The following is a 17,078-nucleotide window of genomic DNA, read 5'->3' as shown; positions in this document are numbered from 1 at the left end:
GCTTTTTAGAAGTAGAACAGAGGCTTATATAATGTGTTTTAGGAACAACACAGAAATAAGCACTTAATTCTGTACAGGAGGAAGCTTTTGTGAATAAATAAAATTTTGTGAAGGACGAGTTGTATTTCTTCTCCTCCTCCCTTAAAAAAAAAAGCCAGCAAAAAGCTCTAATCCCTCAACTATGATTAATAAGTGAGTTTTTAGAAAAAAGGAGTAGAATCTGTCCACCATCTATAACAAAAGCTCTACAAGGACGGACTTCTGCCTTGTTCAGTACAGTGTATGCCCAGTGCCTACAAGAATGAGTGATGGAACACATAGGCACCAACAAATATTTGTTAAATAGATGAACAAAAAAACAAACTTATACCATGATGAGTGACAAGTTCAACCAACAGGACATATGAGGCCAAACTGAGAATGGGGGTATAGGAGAAGCTTAGTTCTAACTGAAGGAATCTTGGGTCTCTTGGTTCCTCACAAGCAAAGATGAATCCAGTGACTCAAAAGACAAGGTTAGAATTTAGACAAACACATTTTACAAATATCTATGAATTAAGTAGTACTACTTGTGGTCATTACATTTTATATTTTATTTTTTAAAAGATTTTATTTATTTATTTGAGAGAGAGAGAGCATGGGGGGGGGCAGGCAGAGGAAGAGGGAGAAGCAGACTCCCTGCTGAGTAGGGAGCCCAACACAGGGTGGGCTCAATCCCAGGATCTTGGGATCATGACCTGAGCCAAAGGCAGCCGTTTAACCAACTGAGACACCCAGGTGCCCCTAAATTTTATATTTTAAAATTAAAGCAACATTCTTCTTTTAAAAATAAGAACATTCTAGGTGCCTCATTAGCGCAGTAGGTAGCGCATCAGTCTCATAAAATTAAGAACATTCTGTGTGTACAAGATTAAAATATTTCCTCCTTACTGGGTGACTGTAGCTGACTCAGTGCCATTTCTTTCAAAGAAAGAAAGAGAGAGAAAGAGAGAAACAAGAAAGGACCAAAAAAATTGTCCTTAAGTGAAAAAAGAAAAAAGTATGCCTGAATGGTAGTGTTTTATTTTGTCTGGTAGCTCAAGGATTTAGAGTAAACAGCAACAAATGACAGAAAAATTACAAATCACAGAGTGCTTCCTTAATTTATCTAACACAAACTCAGATATCCTGTGATGGGCTAGAAATTGATTTTCTGTCAAAGCCATTTAGATAATCAATCACTTAGAGCTTCTGAAATGTCTTCAACTTTTAATTTGGAACATCTCCTTTTTCTTTTTCTTTTTTTTTTGAGATATAATTCATATCCTATAAAAGTCACCATTTTAAAGCGTCTAATTCAGTGGTTTTCAGTATATTCACACGATTGTACAAACCATCACCACTGTCTAATTTGAGGACATGCTCATCACCCCAAACAGAAACCCCATAGTCATTGTATCACTCCTCATCCTTCCTCCACCCAACCTTTGGCAACCATTAATCTACTTCCTGGTCTTTTATTTTTAATATGACCTAGTTATGCATTATTATTCTTTCAGGAATAGAATTAAAAAGGGAATTAAGCATAGGCTGCCACCAGTACCTTTTCCTCTAGAAAACATAAACACACATTACACCTGATTTTTGAGAGTTATGATTACTTGCATCATATTTGATACCTGTCCTCTCCTGAGTGGTTACAATCAACTAAGAAAAATACTGCAATTGGACACTAAGTGCTGTCAGTTAGCAAGATGTAGTCCAGCTTCAATTTTCTTAAACATAAGATGTTCACTTATGAATCCATCCACCTACCCATCTCCCTCTCCTAGACACATACTGAGTAACTACTATAACCTGGAATCAATCCTGCTAGATGACAAATTTAAGGGTGAAGAAAAAAAAAAGCCACTGTCTCAGCATTCAAGGAGCTCAACCACAGGAGGCAAAAGACGGAAAGAGTCAGACTGGGAAGCAAATAAGCAATGAAAATACAGTGTCATAAATGTGATACAGATGCATACATGTTATGGGAATACAAAGGAAGAACACAGCTTAGTGAATGTGGAGGAGGGATAGGTGGGGGTGGTAGTGGTCAAGTTAGACTGGGCTCAATTCCCAGGAATAAGAAGGATTTGTCAGGTGAACTGAGGGAGACTGGGGTTCTGGGAATACAAAGCTAAAAAGGACAAAAAGAGTAATTATAGCTTCTAGAGACACCCATAGCTCAGGATGGCTGGGTTGAGGTATGAAAGATGGGGCTGGGGGGTTGCAGGCAGGGATCAGATCACATCGAGTATCAGAGCTCACGGTTAAAGAATGTGTATTTTATCTTATAGCTAATGAACAATTTTAACCAGAGAACTCAAAAGGTCAACTTTGGTCATAGTGCAGAGAAGGGCTAGACTAAGGGAGGTTAGCAGACCAGTTAAAGGCACGGTGGGAGAAGATGGGATGTATCTGAAAAAATCAGGATAGTGACAAGTTTTGGGTGTGGAGGGTGAAGGAAAAATCTTCCTTCATAGTCAAGCTCCTTGAAAGTCCCTATAGCTCATTTTATCCACTTACTCTTCCATTCATCTTTAAAAAAAATTTTTTTTAAGATGTGTAAGACTGTTGAATCACAGACCTGTACCTCTGAAACAAATAATACATTATATGTTAAAAAAAAAAAAGAAGAAGAAGATAGCAGGAGGGGAAGAATGAAGGGGGGAAAATCAGAGGGGGAGACAAACCATAAGAGACTATGGACTCTGAAAAACAAACTGAGGGGGGTGGGGGGATGGGTTGGCCTGGTGGTGGGTATTAAGGAGGGCACGTTCTGCATGGAGCACTGGGTGTTATGCGCAAACAATGAATCATGGAACACTACATCAAAAACTAATGATGTAATGTATGGTGATTAACCTAACATAGTAATAAAAAAAAAAAATTTTATTTATTTGACAGAGAGAGACAGCGAGAGTGGAAACACAAGCAGGAAGAGTGGGAGAGGGAGAAGCAGGCTTCCCGCGGAGCAGGGAGCCCAATGTGGGGCTCGATAGCAGGACCCTGAGATCATGACCTGAGCCAAAGGCAGACGCTTAACTGACTGAGCCACCCAGGCGCCCCCCCATCTTAAAATTTTTAAATGAAAGCTGTTCAATCAAATAGTTCTATAAAGGTAGGTAAAAAATCAAAGCAGTTCCCTGACAAGTCGCTTTCTGAAGTCCTACTAGCTCCCCCAGAGACAAATACTTTAAATTCCTTTGGCTTTTTCTTAGGGTAATTAACTCTACACTTTTTTTTTAAGGATTTTATTTATTTGAGAGAAAGAGAGAGAGAGAGCACGCACATGAACGTGCGCGAGGAGAGAGGGAGATGCAGACTCCCTGCTGAGCAGGGAGCCTGATGCGGGACTCAATCCCAGGACCCTGGGATCATGACCTGAGCTGAAGGCAGACACTTAACCGACTGAGCCACCCAGGCGCCCCTCACTCTACACTTTCATTAAATTATTTGCTGTTTCCTGACTTGTTAGTTTTTAGATATTCTGTAATATTCTATAATAGCTTTATACTATAGAAGATAAGGAATGAACTTTTCTATGCTTCTTCCTGATCCCAATATAGTTAAATCAAAATGTTAGAGAGAATTTACATTATTGATGATGTAAGAGAGTATACATCCTCAGACATAAAGAATATTATTATTGTATTTGTTTCTTTCCACTTTTAGTCTATCATATAGTTAATGGTCATTTATTTCATAGGCCTATTTTTCACTATACCCATTACTAATTAATCCCTAATCTCTTTACTGGAAAAGTAGAGTTCAGTTCTAGAAATGACTATCAGACAGAGTAGAAATGTGAAAAATCAGCAGCTGGAGTTTGGAGTTCTGTGGAAAGGATAATGACAGGAACCACAACTTGTCACCAGGGCAGCATTAACTGTTCTTCCTCAACAGAAGTCCTGGCAGTAGTCTATGTAGCCATCTGGAGGTACGTTCTCTCCAGGTATAACAGCTCAGGTGTGAGAAGACAAGACCCACAATGGGCACTGGAAGGAGGAGCCTTGGCTTAGAAGACTCAAGCCTCATGGGAGCCACCATCTCCAGTAACAACCCTCTGGCCATAGCTTTCAGGGTCCCCGCAAGGGACATACTCAGGTATGAGTCGCCACATCAGGAAAGGCCAAAGTATGGTACCCTTAGAGAGTAATTATAATTCAGGGAGTGTGATGCCTCCAGCTTTGTTTTTCTTTCTCAAGACTGTTCTGGCTATTTGGGGGTCTTTATGGTTCCATACAAATTTTAGGATCACTTGTTCTATTTCTGTGAAAAGTGCCATGAGAATTTTGATAGGGACTGCACTGAATCTGTATACTGCTTTGGGTAATGTGGACATTTTAACAATATTAATTCTTCCAATCCATAAGCATGGAGTATCTTTCCATTTATTTGTATTTTCGATTTCTTTCATTAATGTGTTATAGTTTCCACTACAGAGGACTTTTGGTTCCTTAAATTTATCTTACCCATTTTTCTATTCCTTTGTCTTTTCTTTATTGCTTTGTATGAATTCTTAAAACATTTTGGACATACAGTCAGATATATGTATTAAAATGTTTTCTTCTCTATGGCTTGCCTTTTCACACTCAATAGCATATTTAATAAAATAAAATTTAATGTAATTTTAAAAAAAGATTTTATTTATTTATTTGACAGAGAGAGACATAGTGAGAGAGGGAACACAAGCAGGGTAAAGTGGGAGAGTGAGAAGCAGGATTCCCGCGGAGCAGGGAGCCCCATGTGGGGCTTGATCCCAGGACCCCGGGATCATGACCTGAGGCGAAGGTAGATGCTCAACGACTGAGCCACCCAGGCACCCCTAATGTAATGTAATTTATCGATCTTTTGCTTTATGCTTACTGCTTTTTGTTTCCCATTTATTCTCTGCTAATCTCATAGTCATGAAAGTACTCTTTTATGTTACCTTCTAGAAGTTTTGTTGTTTTAATTTTCCCATCTGTAAGCATCTAGAATGGATTTTCTGTGAAATGCGTAGAGCAGGGATAAAATTCTTTATTCAAGTGTGTCTCTCTCTCGATATAGACAGATACATAGATAGTTTCTGGAATTCTGTTCCACTGTTCTATTTGTTAATCCTTGTGCCTCTATCATGCTGCCTTAATTACTGCTACTTTACATTAAGTCTTCAACCGGGTGGTGAATTTTTTCTGTGTGGCTCTTTTCAAGACTGTTTTGCCTATTATTGGCCTTCTGTGTTTCCAAATAAATTTTGGAATCGGCCTGCCATTTTGATAACAACAAATAAAGGATGGTAAAGAATCTACAGAGAACTTAATGAGAGTTTTAACATTTTTATAATACTGAGTCTTCCAACTCATGAGTATAGTATACATATATATATATCCCTTCATTTATTTAAGTCTTCTAATTTCTCTGAAACACATTTTGTAGTTATCTGTGGAGAGGTCTTACACACTTTTGTTAGATGTATTCCTAAGTATTTGATGTTTTATATGCTAAATAGTGTCACTTCAAAAAAAACCACATTTATTTATTTACTGGGTGGGGAGGGGCAGAGAGAGTCTTAAGCAGATTCCACACTGAACTCACAGTTGGTTGCGAGGCTTCATCTTACAACACTGAGATCATGACCTGAACCGAAACCAAGAGTTGGACGCTTGACCAACTGCACAACACAGTCACCCCTAAATAGTGTCACTTTTAAATTCACTTAAGAAATCTGCTTGTTACTACTATATAAAAACATAATTAAGCTTTGTGTATTGATCTTATACCCAAGGTCACTATTAAATTGATCTATTCATAGTCTATCTGTAAGTTCTTTTGGGTTTTCTACTTACTCAATCATTTCATCTGTAAATAATGAGTTTTATTTTTTCCTTTCCAATTGTTTTTAAGTAATCTCTACACCAACCTGGGGCTCAAACTTACAACCCCAAGATCAAGAGTCCCACGCTCTACCGACTGAGCCAGCCAGGCGCCCTCCTTTCTAATTTTTACCTATTATCTTTTTTCTTACCCTACTACACTGGCTAGGATCTCTGTGACCATGAGCCAACTATGTCTTGTTGCCAATCTTGGGTAGAAAGCTGTTAATATTTCGTCATGTTTGCTGCCGGTCTTTTTTTTCTTTCAGTCTAGATGTAGCCCTTTACACTTTATTAGACATTAGGATCTAAAACATATTTAGAATCCTTTCACTTCTTCATTGCTACTAATGTGTATCAGTCTCTCTGATTACAAAAGAAAATGTTATGCTATTCTTTATTCCACTTGTATCCCACTGCGAAGTGGTAATTTTTTATCATTTTATTTTATTTTCATTATGGTAAGTGCACTCTTTAATCCCCATCTCCTATTTCACCCATCCCTCCACCTACCTCCCCTCTGGTAACCATCAGTCTGTTTTCCATAGTTAAGAGTCTGTTTCTTAGGGGCGCCTGGGTGCCTCAGTTGGTTAAGCCTCTGCCTTTGGCTCAGGTCATGATCCCACAGTCCTGGGATTGAGCCCCGCGTCAGGCTCCCTGTTGAGTGGAGAGTCTGCTTCTCCCTCTCCCATTACCCCTGCTTGTGCTCTCTCTGTCAAATAAATAAATAAAATCTTAAAAAAAAAAAAGTCTGTTTCTTAGTTTGTTTCTTTTTTTTCCTTTGCTCACTTGTTTTGTTCAATTTCACATGAGTGAGATCATACAATATTTGTCTTTCTCTGACTTATTTTTGTTTAGCATTATATACATCTATATCTATATATGTATATATAGATATATATAATCACCTCTTCTCTTCCATTCATCTATGGATGGACACTTGGGCTCCTTCCATAGTTTAGCTATTATAAATAATGCTACTATAAACATCAGGGTGCATATATCCCTTTGAATTAATGTTTTTCTGTTTTTTGGGTAAATACTGAGTAGTGTGATTACTGGATAATAGGGTAGTTCTATTTTTAATTTTTTTAGGAACTTTCATACTGTTTTTCACAGTGGCTGCTCCAGTGTGCATTCCCACCAACAGTGCACGAGGGTTCCTTTTTCTCCACATCCTCGCCAACACCTGTTGTTTCTTGTGTTTTTGATTTTAGCCATTTTGACAGGTGTGAAGTGATATTTCAGTGTAGTTTTGATCTGCATTTCCCTGATGATAAATGATGTTGAGCATCTTTACATGTGTCTGTTGGCCATCTGGATGTCTTCTTTGGAGAAATGCCTGTTCATATCTTCTGCCCATTTTTAATTGGATTATCTATTTTGGGAGTATTGAACTCTAATACCTCTTTATATATTTTGGATACTAACCCTTTATTGAATATGTCCTTTTAGCTTTGTTGACTGTTTTCTTTGCTGTGCAGGAACATTTTATTTTGATGTAGTCCCAATGGTTTATTTCCGCTGCTACTGGTCTTTTTATAACCACATATTATCAGGTTAATTAAATAAATTCTCTTGTAAGATGGATGTTGAAATTAGAAATCTGAACCTTAATTGGTTAACTGATGACATTAAGGAATTATGAGATTTTCAGATATAACAGTATTATGGTTATTTTTTATAAAGCCTTATCTTTTAGAGGTATTTAACAAAATATTAACAAATGAAATGATGTCTGGGTTCTGCTTCAAAATAATACAAAAGGAGGGGAAGTAAGTAGGGATAGAGATGACACAAGATGGATCTGAATAAATAATTGAAGCTGGGTGGTGATTACATGAGGACTGATTATATTATACTCCTGAGATATAATTTATGTACTTTAAAATTCACCCTTCTAAAGTATAATTTAGTGTGTACTAGTATATTCAAATGTTGACAACCATCACCACTATCTAATTCTAGAACATTTTTATCATCTCAACAAGAAACTCCACGGAGTTAAAGAGTATGATGGTAAGCAAAATAAGTCAGTCAGAGAAAGACAAATACCATATGATCTCATTCATATATGGAATTTAAGAAACCAAACAAACAAAGAGAGAAAAAAAAGAGAAAGAGACAAACCAAGAAACAGACTCTTAACTACAGAGAACAAATAGGTATTGGGAATTAAGGACTGCACTTGTGATGAGCACTGGGTGATATATGGAATTGTTGAATCACTCACTATATTATATACCTGAAACTAATAACACTGTATGTTAAGTATACTGGAATTAAATAATAATAATAATAATGACAATAAATTTAAAAAAAAAAAAAAGAAATGCCATACCTAGTAGCAGTCATTTCCTATTCCCTACTTCCCCCAGCCCTTGGCAACCACGAATCTTCTGTGGATTTGCCTATTCAAAACATTTCATATAATGAAAATCATAAAATATGTAATCTTTTGTGTCCAGTTCCCAAGTTTCATCCTTATTGTGACATGTATCAGTGCTTTGTTCCTTTTTCCTGTCAAATATTATTCTACTATATGGCTATATCATGTCTCATTTATCCATTAATCAGTTGATGGACATTTGGGCTGTTTCCACTTGTTCACGGTTACAATTACTGCTGCTATGAACACCTGTGTACATGTTTCTGTGTGAACATATGTTTTCAACTGTCTTGGGAGTCTCTAGGAGTGGAACTGATTGTTCAGATCAGAACTGTTTAACCTTTTGGGGCGCCTGGGTGGCTCAGTCATTAAGCGTCTGCCTTCAGCTCAGGTCATGATCCCAGCGTCCTGGGATCGAGCTCCGCCTCAGGCTCTCTGCTCGGCGGGAAGCCTGCTTCTCCCTCTCCCACTCCCCTGCTTGTGTTCCCTCTTTCGCTGTGTTTCTGTCTGTCAAATAAATAAAATCTTAAAAAAAAAAAAAAAAAAAAAGAACTGTTTAACCTTTTGAAGAACTATCACACTATCTTCTGTAGTGGCTGCACCATTTTACATTCCCAGCAGCAATGTATGAGGATTCCAATTTCCCCATAGTTTCAACATCTGTTATTGTCTCTTTTTTATTACAGTCATCCTAGTGGGTATAATATCTTGTGGTTTTGATTTGCATTTCCTTAAGATGAATGTTGGTGAGCATCTTTTCATGTGCTTATTGGCCATCTGTATATCTTCTTCAGAGAGATGTCTATTCAAATCCATTGCTCATTTTAAAGTTTGTTTATTGTTGAGTTGTAAGAGGCTTTTTTTTAATATGTTCTCATTACTAGACCCTTATCAGATATATGATTTGCAAATATTTTCTCTCATTCTGTGGGTTGCCTTCCAACTTTCTTGATAGTGCTTTCTGAAGCACAAAAGTTTTTAATTTTGATGAAGCTCACTTTTTTTTTCTTTGGTTACTTGTACTTTAGGTATCATATCTTAAAAACCTTTGCCTAATCTAATGCCATTAAGATTTATACCTATAGTTTCGTCTGGGTGATTTACAGTTTAGCTCATATATATACATATATATATATGATTGAAGATTTTATTTATTTGAGAGAGAGCATGAGAGGGGGGAGGGTCAGAGGGAGAAGCAGACTCCCTGCTGAGCAGGGAGCCCGATGTGGGACTCGATCCCGGGACTCCAGGATCATGACCTGAGCCGAAGGCAGTCGCTTAACCAACTGAGCCACCCAGGCGCCCTAGCTCTTATATTTAGGTCTTTAATCCATTTTTATATACGGTATGAAATAGGGGTCCAAATTAATCTTTAGGTATGTGGATATCAAGTTGTCCCAGAACCATCTATTGAAAAGCCTATTGTTTCCCCCCAGTGAATTATCTTGTCATCCTTGCTGAAAATCAGTTCACCATAAATGAATGTGTCTCTTTCTGAACTCTCAATCTACTCCCGTGATCTATATGTCTATCCTTATGCAAGTACCAACAGTCTTGATTACTGTGGCTATATAGTAAATTTTGAAATCAGGCATTATGAATGCTCCAACTTTGTTCTTTTTTCAAGACTATTCTGGCTATTCTGGATCCCCTGTATTTCCGTATGAATTTTAGGGTCAGCATGTCAATTTCTGCAAAGTTGTCAGCAGAAATTTTGACAGGAATTGCACTGAATCTAGATCAATTTGGAGAGTATTACCATCTTAACAAAATTAAGTTTTCCAATCCATGAATCCATGAAATAGGATGTCTTTTCCTTTATTTAAGTCATCTTTAATTTTGTTCAAAGATGTTTTCCATAGAGTTCGGTTTATAAGTCTTATACTTCTTTTGTTACATTTATTCCTAAGTATTTGATTCTTCTTGATGCTATTGTAAATAAAGTTGTTTTAATTTCATTTTCAGATCATTCACTGCTGGTCAGTAGGAATACAACTGATTTTTTTTTTTTTAAGATTTTTTATTTATTTATTTGACAGAGAGAGACACAGCGAGAGAGGGAACACAAGCAGGGGGAGTGGGAGAGGGAGAGGGAGAGGCAGGCCTCCTGCCGAACAGGGAGCCCCATGTGGGGCTCGATCCCAGGACCCTGGGACCATGACCTGAGCCGAAGGCAGACGCTTAACGACTGAGCCACCCAGGCGCCCCTACAACTGATTTTTTAATCTACTAATCTTATATCCTGCAGCCTTCAGTCTAATTACTAATATTAGAAAATTTCCCATAATAAAAACTTAAAAAACTAGTATTGAATTTAGTCAAATGATTTTTAATGTACCTACTGAGATGATGACATAACTTTTTCTCCTTTATTGTGATTAACTTTTCAAATGTTAAATTAACCTCACATTCTGCACTAAATCCAATGCAGTCCTGATGTATTTCCCTACTTGTATTTTAGTGGATTCAGTTTGTTACTAACTTGGTTAACATTTTTTCATCTATGATTCACAAGTGACACTGGCCTATGTTTTCTTTCTTGTTATATCCTTTTTAGGTGACAGTAAGGTTATGTTAGCCTCATAATGAACAGAAAAATATTTCCACTTTTTTTTTTTTATTCTTTAAAAGACTGGGGGCGCCTGGGTGGCTCAGCTGGTTAAGCAACTGCCTTTGGCTCAGGTCATGATCCTGGAGTCCTGGGATCAAGTCCCACATTGGGTTCCTGGCTTAGTGGGGAACCTGCTTCTCCCTCTGACCCTCTCCCCTCTCATGCTGTTTCTCTCTCTCAAATAAATAAATAACATCTTTAAAGACTGATACAGGGGCTCCTGGGTGGCTCAGGTGGTTAAGTGTCTATCTTCAGCTCAGGTCATGATCCCAGAGTCCTGGATCGAGCCCCACACTGGGCTCCCTGCTCAGTGGGGAGCCTGCTTCTCCCTCTGCTGCCCCCTGCTTGTGCACAAGCTCTCTGTCTCTAATAAATAAATAAAATCCTTAAAAATAATAAATAAATAAAATAAAAGACTGGTGACGGGGTGCCTGGGTGGCTCAGTGGTTGGGCATCTGATTTCAGCTCTGGGTCATGATCTCAGGGTTCTGGAATCTGGCATCGTGCTCCCCACTGAGCTGGGAGTCTGCTTGTCCCTCTCCCTCTGCCCCTCCCCCTTTGCATGTTCTCACTCTCTCTCAAATAAATAAAATCTTTAATAAGTAAGTAAATAAAAGACTGGTGGTGTTTTTTCCTTACACCAATAAATCCATCTGGTCCTGAAGTTTTCTTTATGGCATTTTTATTTACAGATTCATTTTTTAAAATTATTTTTTAAGGGGCACCTGGGTGGCTCAGTCGGTTGAACGGCTGCCTTTGGCTCCATGTCATGATTCTGGAGTTCTAGGATCAAGCCCCGCATCAGGCTCTCTGCTCAGCGGGGAGTCTGCCTCTCCCTCTGTCCTTCACCCTGCTCGTGCTCTCTCACCCCACTTATGCTCTCTGGCTCTCGCTCTCTCAAACAAATAAATAAAACTTAAAAATAATATATATATATTTTTAAAGTTTTATTTCTTTACGTAATTTCTACACCCCACGTGGGGCCTGAACTTACAACACTGAGATCAAGAATCACATGTTCCAATGACTGAGCCAGCCAGCCAATAAAGATTTTATTTACAGATTCATTTTTTTTTTTTAAGATTTTATTTATTTATTAGAGAGCGAGCGAGAGAGAAACAGCATGAGAGAGGAGAGGGTCAGAGGGAGAAACAGGCTCCCCGCCGAGCCGGGAGCCCGATGTGGGACTCGATCCCAGGACCCTGGGATCATGACCTGAGCCGAAGGCAGTCGCTTAACCAACTGAGCCACCCAGGCGCCCCCAGATTCATTTTTTAAAATAAATATAGGTTACTCAGATTTTCTACTTCTTGTGTTGGTTTTGGTAAATTTGTCTTTCTAGGAATTTGTCCATTGTGTAAACATTTTCAAATGTATTTACAGGCCTAACAATTGTTCATAACCAATTTTATCTCTTGCTTAACAACACTAACTCATTCCAGAACTCCCTACTATGTGGAAAGCTGTTTGCTTTTTAAAATTTGTTCCTATAATTTTAATGGGAAAAATTATCAAGCAACCCATCCCAACCCAAAAGTGTATTAGTTTGCTGGGCTGCCATAACAAAATACTATTGACTGGGTGTCTTAAACAAGAGATTTATTTTCTCACAATTCTGGAGTCTAGAAGTCTGAGATTAATGTGCCGGCAGTACTGATTTCTTCTGAGACCTCTCTCCTTGTATCTTCACATGGTTTTCCCCTCTGTCTCTGTGTCCTAATTTCTTTTTATAAGGACATCAATTCTCCTGTTTTCTGTATACTATTTGTCCCCATTTTCAGCAGTGTCAAATCCTTCTTATTCTCTAGCCTTTTAGGAGCTCTAGGGCACAGATTAGCTGCTTTCTGGGATTCCCCCATGCCAGAGTCACTCTACTGATGGGATTCTGAGTTTTTCCCCTAATTTTCTGCTTCATAAATAATGCCAAATATCCTCTTATAGACATATTTGAATCCATTAAGTATAACTATACATAAATTCTTAGAAGTAAAAACGCTAGGCCAAAATATATACACATTTTAAGTTCTCTGCTTTACAAAGAAGTTTTTCATATTTATATTCTTATTTATAGGCTAGAGCAGAGTTTAACAACTTTTTCTGCAAAAGGCCAGAAAGTAAAATCTTTTATACTTCTAGGACCTACAGTCACTGTTGAAACTACTCAACCGGGGCACCTGGGTGGCTCAGTCAGTTAAGTGGCTGCCTTTGGCTCAGGTCATGATCCCAGGGTCCTGGGATCGAGCCCCACGTCGGGCTCCCTACTCAGTGGAGAGAGCCTGCTTCTCCCTCTCCCTTTGTCTGCCACTCTGCCTACTTGTGCTCTCTCTCTGCCAAATAAATAAATAACACCTAAAAAAAAAAAAAAAGGAAAAAGAAAAAGAAACTACTCAACCTTTCTATTATAGCATGGAAAGCAACCGAAGACAGTATGTAACTGAATAGGTGTGGGTGTGTTCCAATAAAACTTTATGCATAAAAACAGGCAGTGGTCTGGATTTCGCTAATGGGTAGCAGGTTGCTGATTAGCAGGCTAGAGAATGCTTAAATCCCCACATTCCCATCAATACTGTGTATTTATCAAATTTTTTATATTTGCTAATCAGATGGATGAAAATAATGCACTCATTTGTCTTTTAATTTTCACAGTTTTAATTATAAGAAAGAATAAAATTTTCTTGTTTATTGGACATCTTTTTCTTTACCTGTGAAGAGTCTATTTATACCTGTTGCCTATGTTTATTTTTTAATTTTTATTTTTTTAAAAGATTTTATTTATTTATCTGACAGAGAGAGAGAGAAAGCAAGCACAAGCAGCGGGGAGCGGCAAGCAGATGGAGAGGGAGAGGAAGAAGCAGGCTCCCCATGGAGCAGGGAGCCTGACGCGGGGCTCGATCCCAGGACTCCAGGATCATGACCTGAGCCGAAGGCAGATGCTTAACCAGCTGAGCCACCCAGGAGCCCCTGTTGCCTATGTTTATTAACAGCACTTTCTATTAAAGAATATAGTCCTTTGGGGCGCCTGAGTGGCTCAGTTAAGCATCTGACTCTTGGATTCAGCTGAGGTCAGGATCTCAGGTTGCCCCTATATAAATGATTTTTTAATGTATTCATTATAGTTATCTCTAGAGAGAGAGAGAGAGAGAGAGAGAGAGAGAGAGGTGTGTGTGTGTGTGTGTGTGTGTGTGTGTGTGTAAAACCTTTAACACAGGGTGCCTGGGTGGCTCAGTCAGCTAAGTGTCTGCCTTTGGCTCAGGTCATGATGCCAGGGTCCTGGGATGGAGCCCTGCGTGGGGCTCCCCGTTCAGCAGGAGTCTGCTTTTCCCTCTCCCTCTGCCCACCCACATGCTCTCTCTTGTGCCTGCTATCTCTCGCAAATAAATAAAATCTTTAAAAATAAAGTTGTAAGCATGATAAGCAGAGAAAATTATTTTCATATGTAGCTATAACTGAAGTAAAACTTAAGCTCAAGTACATAAATATTTGACAAAATCTGCTTGTTTCTAGAATGGAGGGGTATTTGCAGATTTACCATGGTCCTTAAATAAGGTTTAACATCCTTGTTAAGATTAAGAGAATCTAAGAAGACATAATGTTTCCCAAAACAACAGAAAAAGCATCCTGAATCTGCCATATATATAAAGCACATATGGTGAGTTACGGAAAATCCATACTTACATGATTGCAGTCTGAAGAAATCTCATTTTCAGGCTAAAAGGAAAAAAAAAAGAGATGATGTTAAAAACCCTCAAGTTTTCAAATACTACCAAAATAAACTCCAAACAAGAAATTTGAATATTTAACTGAGTATGTTTCTTCAATTTAAGAAATAAAATGGGGCTTATATATATTTTAAATTGCCAGGGAGAAATATACCAGAAAAGCAGATGAGATATAATCACTTCCCAATCAATGGTACAATCTGAAAATGAGGAAAATGGAGAAGGAAGTACCAAAGAAACAAAGCAATAGTGACATCAGGATCCTTACAGGACACTTCATAATTCTGAAAGCTAAAGAGGATCAGGCATATGATAGGTGTCCTTTCTTTAAAGAAAGTTAGATATCTAAAACAAAAACAAAAACACCCAAAAAAACCCAAAAAAACCCAGGCTTTTAAAGAGGGCAAAGAAGGTTTATCAATGATTTCAAAACTAATCTCGGGGCGCCTCAGTGGCGCAGTCGGTCAAGTGACCAACTCTTAATTTCAGCTCAGGTGCTTATCTCAGTGTTTTGAGATCGAACCCCACAGGGCTCAGTGCTGAGGATAGACTTTGCTTGAGATTCTCTCTCCTTTTCGCTCTGCCCCTCCTGCTTATGCTCTCTCTCTCTCAAATACATACATACATACATACTAATCTCATGTCACCACTAGGCAAAGCTAGGTGATGGGTACACAGGACCTCAATGTAACTTCTTAGGAGTCTATAATCTTTCAAGTATATAATTTAAAATAGAAAGTTTTTTTAGGGGCGCCTGGGTGGCTCAGATGGTTAAGCATCTGCCTTCGGCTCAGGTCATGATCCCAGGGTCCTGGAATGGAGCCCCACGTCCAGCTCCTGGCTCAGCGGGGAGCCTGCTTTTCCCTCTCCCTCTCCCTCTGCCTCTCCTCCTGCTCATGCCCTCTCTCTGTATCTGTGTCTCAAATGATAAATAAAATCTTAAAAAAAAAAAAGTTTTTTTAAAAACAGAAATTATATACATATTCCCATGACTACATATACTCTGCAAAGCCAGGTCCATGAACCAGAGATAAAATGAAATTTCTTTTTTTTTTTTTTAAGATTTTATTTATTTATTTGAGAGAGAGAGAGCACATGAGAGGGGGGAGGGTCAGAGGGAGAAGCAGACTCCCTGCTGAGCAGGGAGCCCGATGCGGGACTCGATCCCGGGACTCCAGGATCATGACCTGAGCCGAAGGCAGTCGCTTAACCAACTGAGCCACCCAGGCGCCCTAAAATGAAATTTCTATTCCATAATTTAAAAAGTAGACTAGGTTATGTTTAATATTACATAACTGCAATACACATCTCCTTTAGTGTTCTTGTTCATACCTTTAAAAAAGATACAACTGTATGAACAGACACATTTTCTTTGAGTTTCCATAGCATTCCAACCTGTTCAAAGGAAGTGAATTCTGTGTACCTTGGGTGTGGAGCCTACTTAAGGAAAAAAAAAAAGAGAGAGAGAGAGAGAGAGAGCATTCTGGAAAGAAATTGAGAGCACTGGTAGAGCATTTTCAAAAGAAGGTAGTTAAATAATATGCAAGTGTTGTCATGTTTACAATGGACCTATATTCACAGACCCTGCATTACTAAATTAATGACTTTTAGCAGTTTGCTTCCTTACAGTGGTAGTCCGGGTTATTTCCCCCGGTTTTTCTCTCCTCTTTAATAGCATCTGATACCCACAACCTTTGCCCTGTAACTCCGCACAGCCTCCTGCTGTGCAATGAGTATACAGCCGGCTCCACTGATAGGAGGCCGGGCTCCTGACGTGCTTGGGCCAATGTGATTTTACACAGACACAACAGAAGTATTTTTAAATGTGCTTGGGCCGTTTAGCTTTTTACTCTTACACTCCTGTCATTCTCTAAGAGAAGAACATGTTCAGGCAGCTGCTAGTCCAAGGAGAAGGAAAGACATGAAGCAGACCTAAACCTAACCTGGAGCCCAGAGCAGAGCCATCCCAACTGCCCTGCAGAGCCATGGACAAGAAAAATAAACATTTGTCATTATAAGCACTTGAAATGTTGAAGAGTTTGTTATGAAGAAAAAAAATGAGCAAGATACCTATCAAGCAAATGAAATAATAAAAATTCTAAAACCTTAAAGCTGCAATTGATAACAGCTACCATCTAATTTAGTGTGTTATGTTAGTAAGTACAGAGTATTACAGCCTTTATGAAGGAATGACATGAGCCATGGACACAAATGAACTACACATTTGGAAACCAGTGTTTAGTTTTTGTCTCTTTGTCAATTTAATTTGTAATTGACAATAAACTGGTCTTATTTTTTTCTTTTTAGATTTAATGTCTCTTTCCAGAAAGAGACAATGTGGGGCCCCTGGGTGGCTCAGTCGGTTAAGCGTCTGCCTTCGACTCAGGTCATGATCCCAGGGTCCTGGGATCGAGTCTCGCATCAGGCTCCCTGCTCCATGGGGAGCCTGCTTTTCCCTCTGCCTCTGCCTCTCTCTCTTT

At 38.7% G+C, this 17,078-nt stretch overlaps 1 protein-coding gene across 7 annotated transcripts in view; it reads right to left on the bottom strand.

Annotated features, from left to right (window-relative positions):
* The window catches only part of GLG1 (golgi glycoprotein 1), a 174,909-nt gene that overhangs the window by 65,138 nt on the left and 92,693 nt on the right, over positions 1–17,078 (bottom strand). For all 7 annotated transcript variants that reach the window (XM_064580152.1, XM_064580153.1, XM_064580154.1 and 4 more), the window contains exon 2: positions 14,555–14,587. In XM_064580152.1, coding sequence (XP_064436222.1) covers positions 14,555–14,587 — 33 coding nt within the window. The remainder of the gene's footprint in view (positions 1–14,554; positions 14,588–17,078) is intronic.

Source organism: Mirounga angustirostris, unplaced genomic scaffold, assembly GCF_029215605.1.
Source record: "Mirounga angustirostris isolate CCGP_5_RB_7025 unplaced genomic scaffold, mMirAng1.0.hap1 SCAF_16, whole genome shotgun sequence".
Lineage (NCBI taxonomy): Eukaryota > Metazoa > Chordata > Mammalia > Carnivora > Phocidae > Mirounga > Mirounga angustirostris.
Note: the sequence above shows the minus strand (reverse complement) of the source record. Positions and strands in the feature narration are given on the sequence as shown.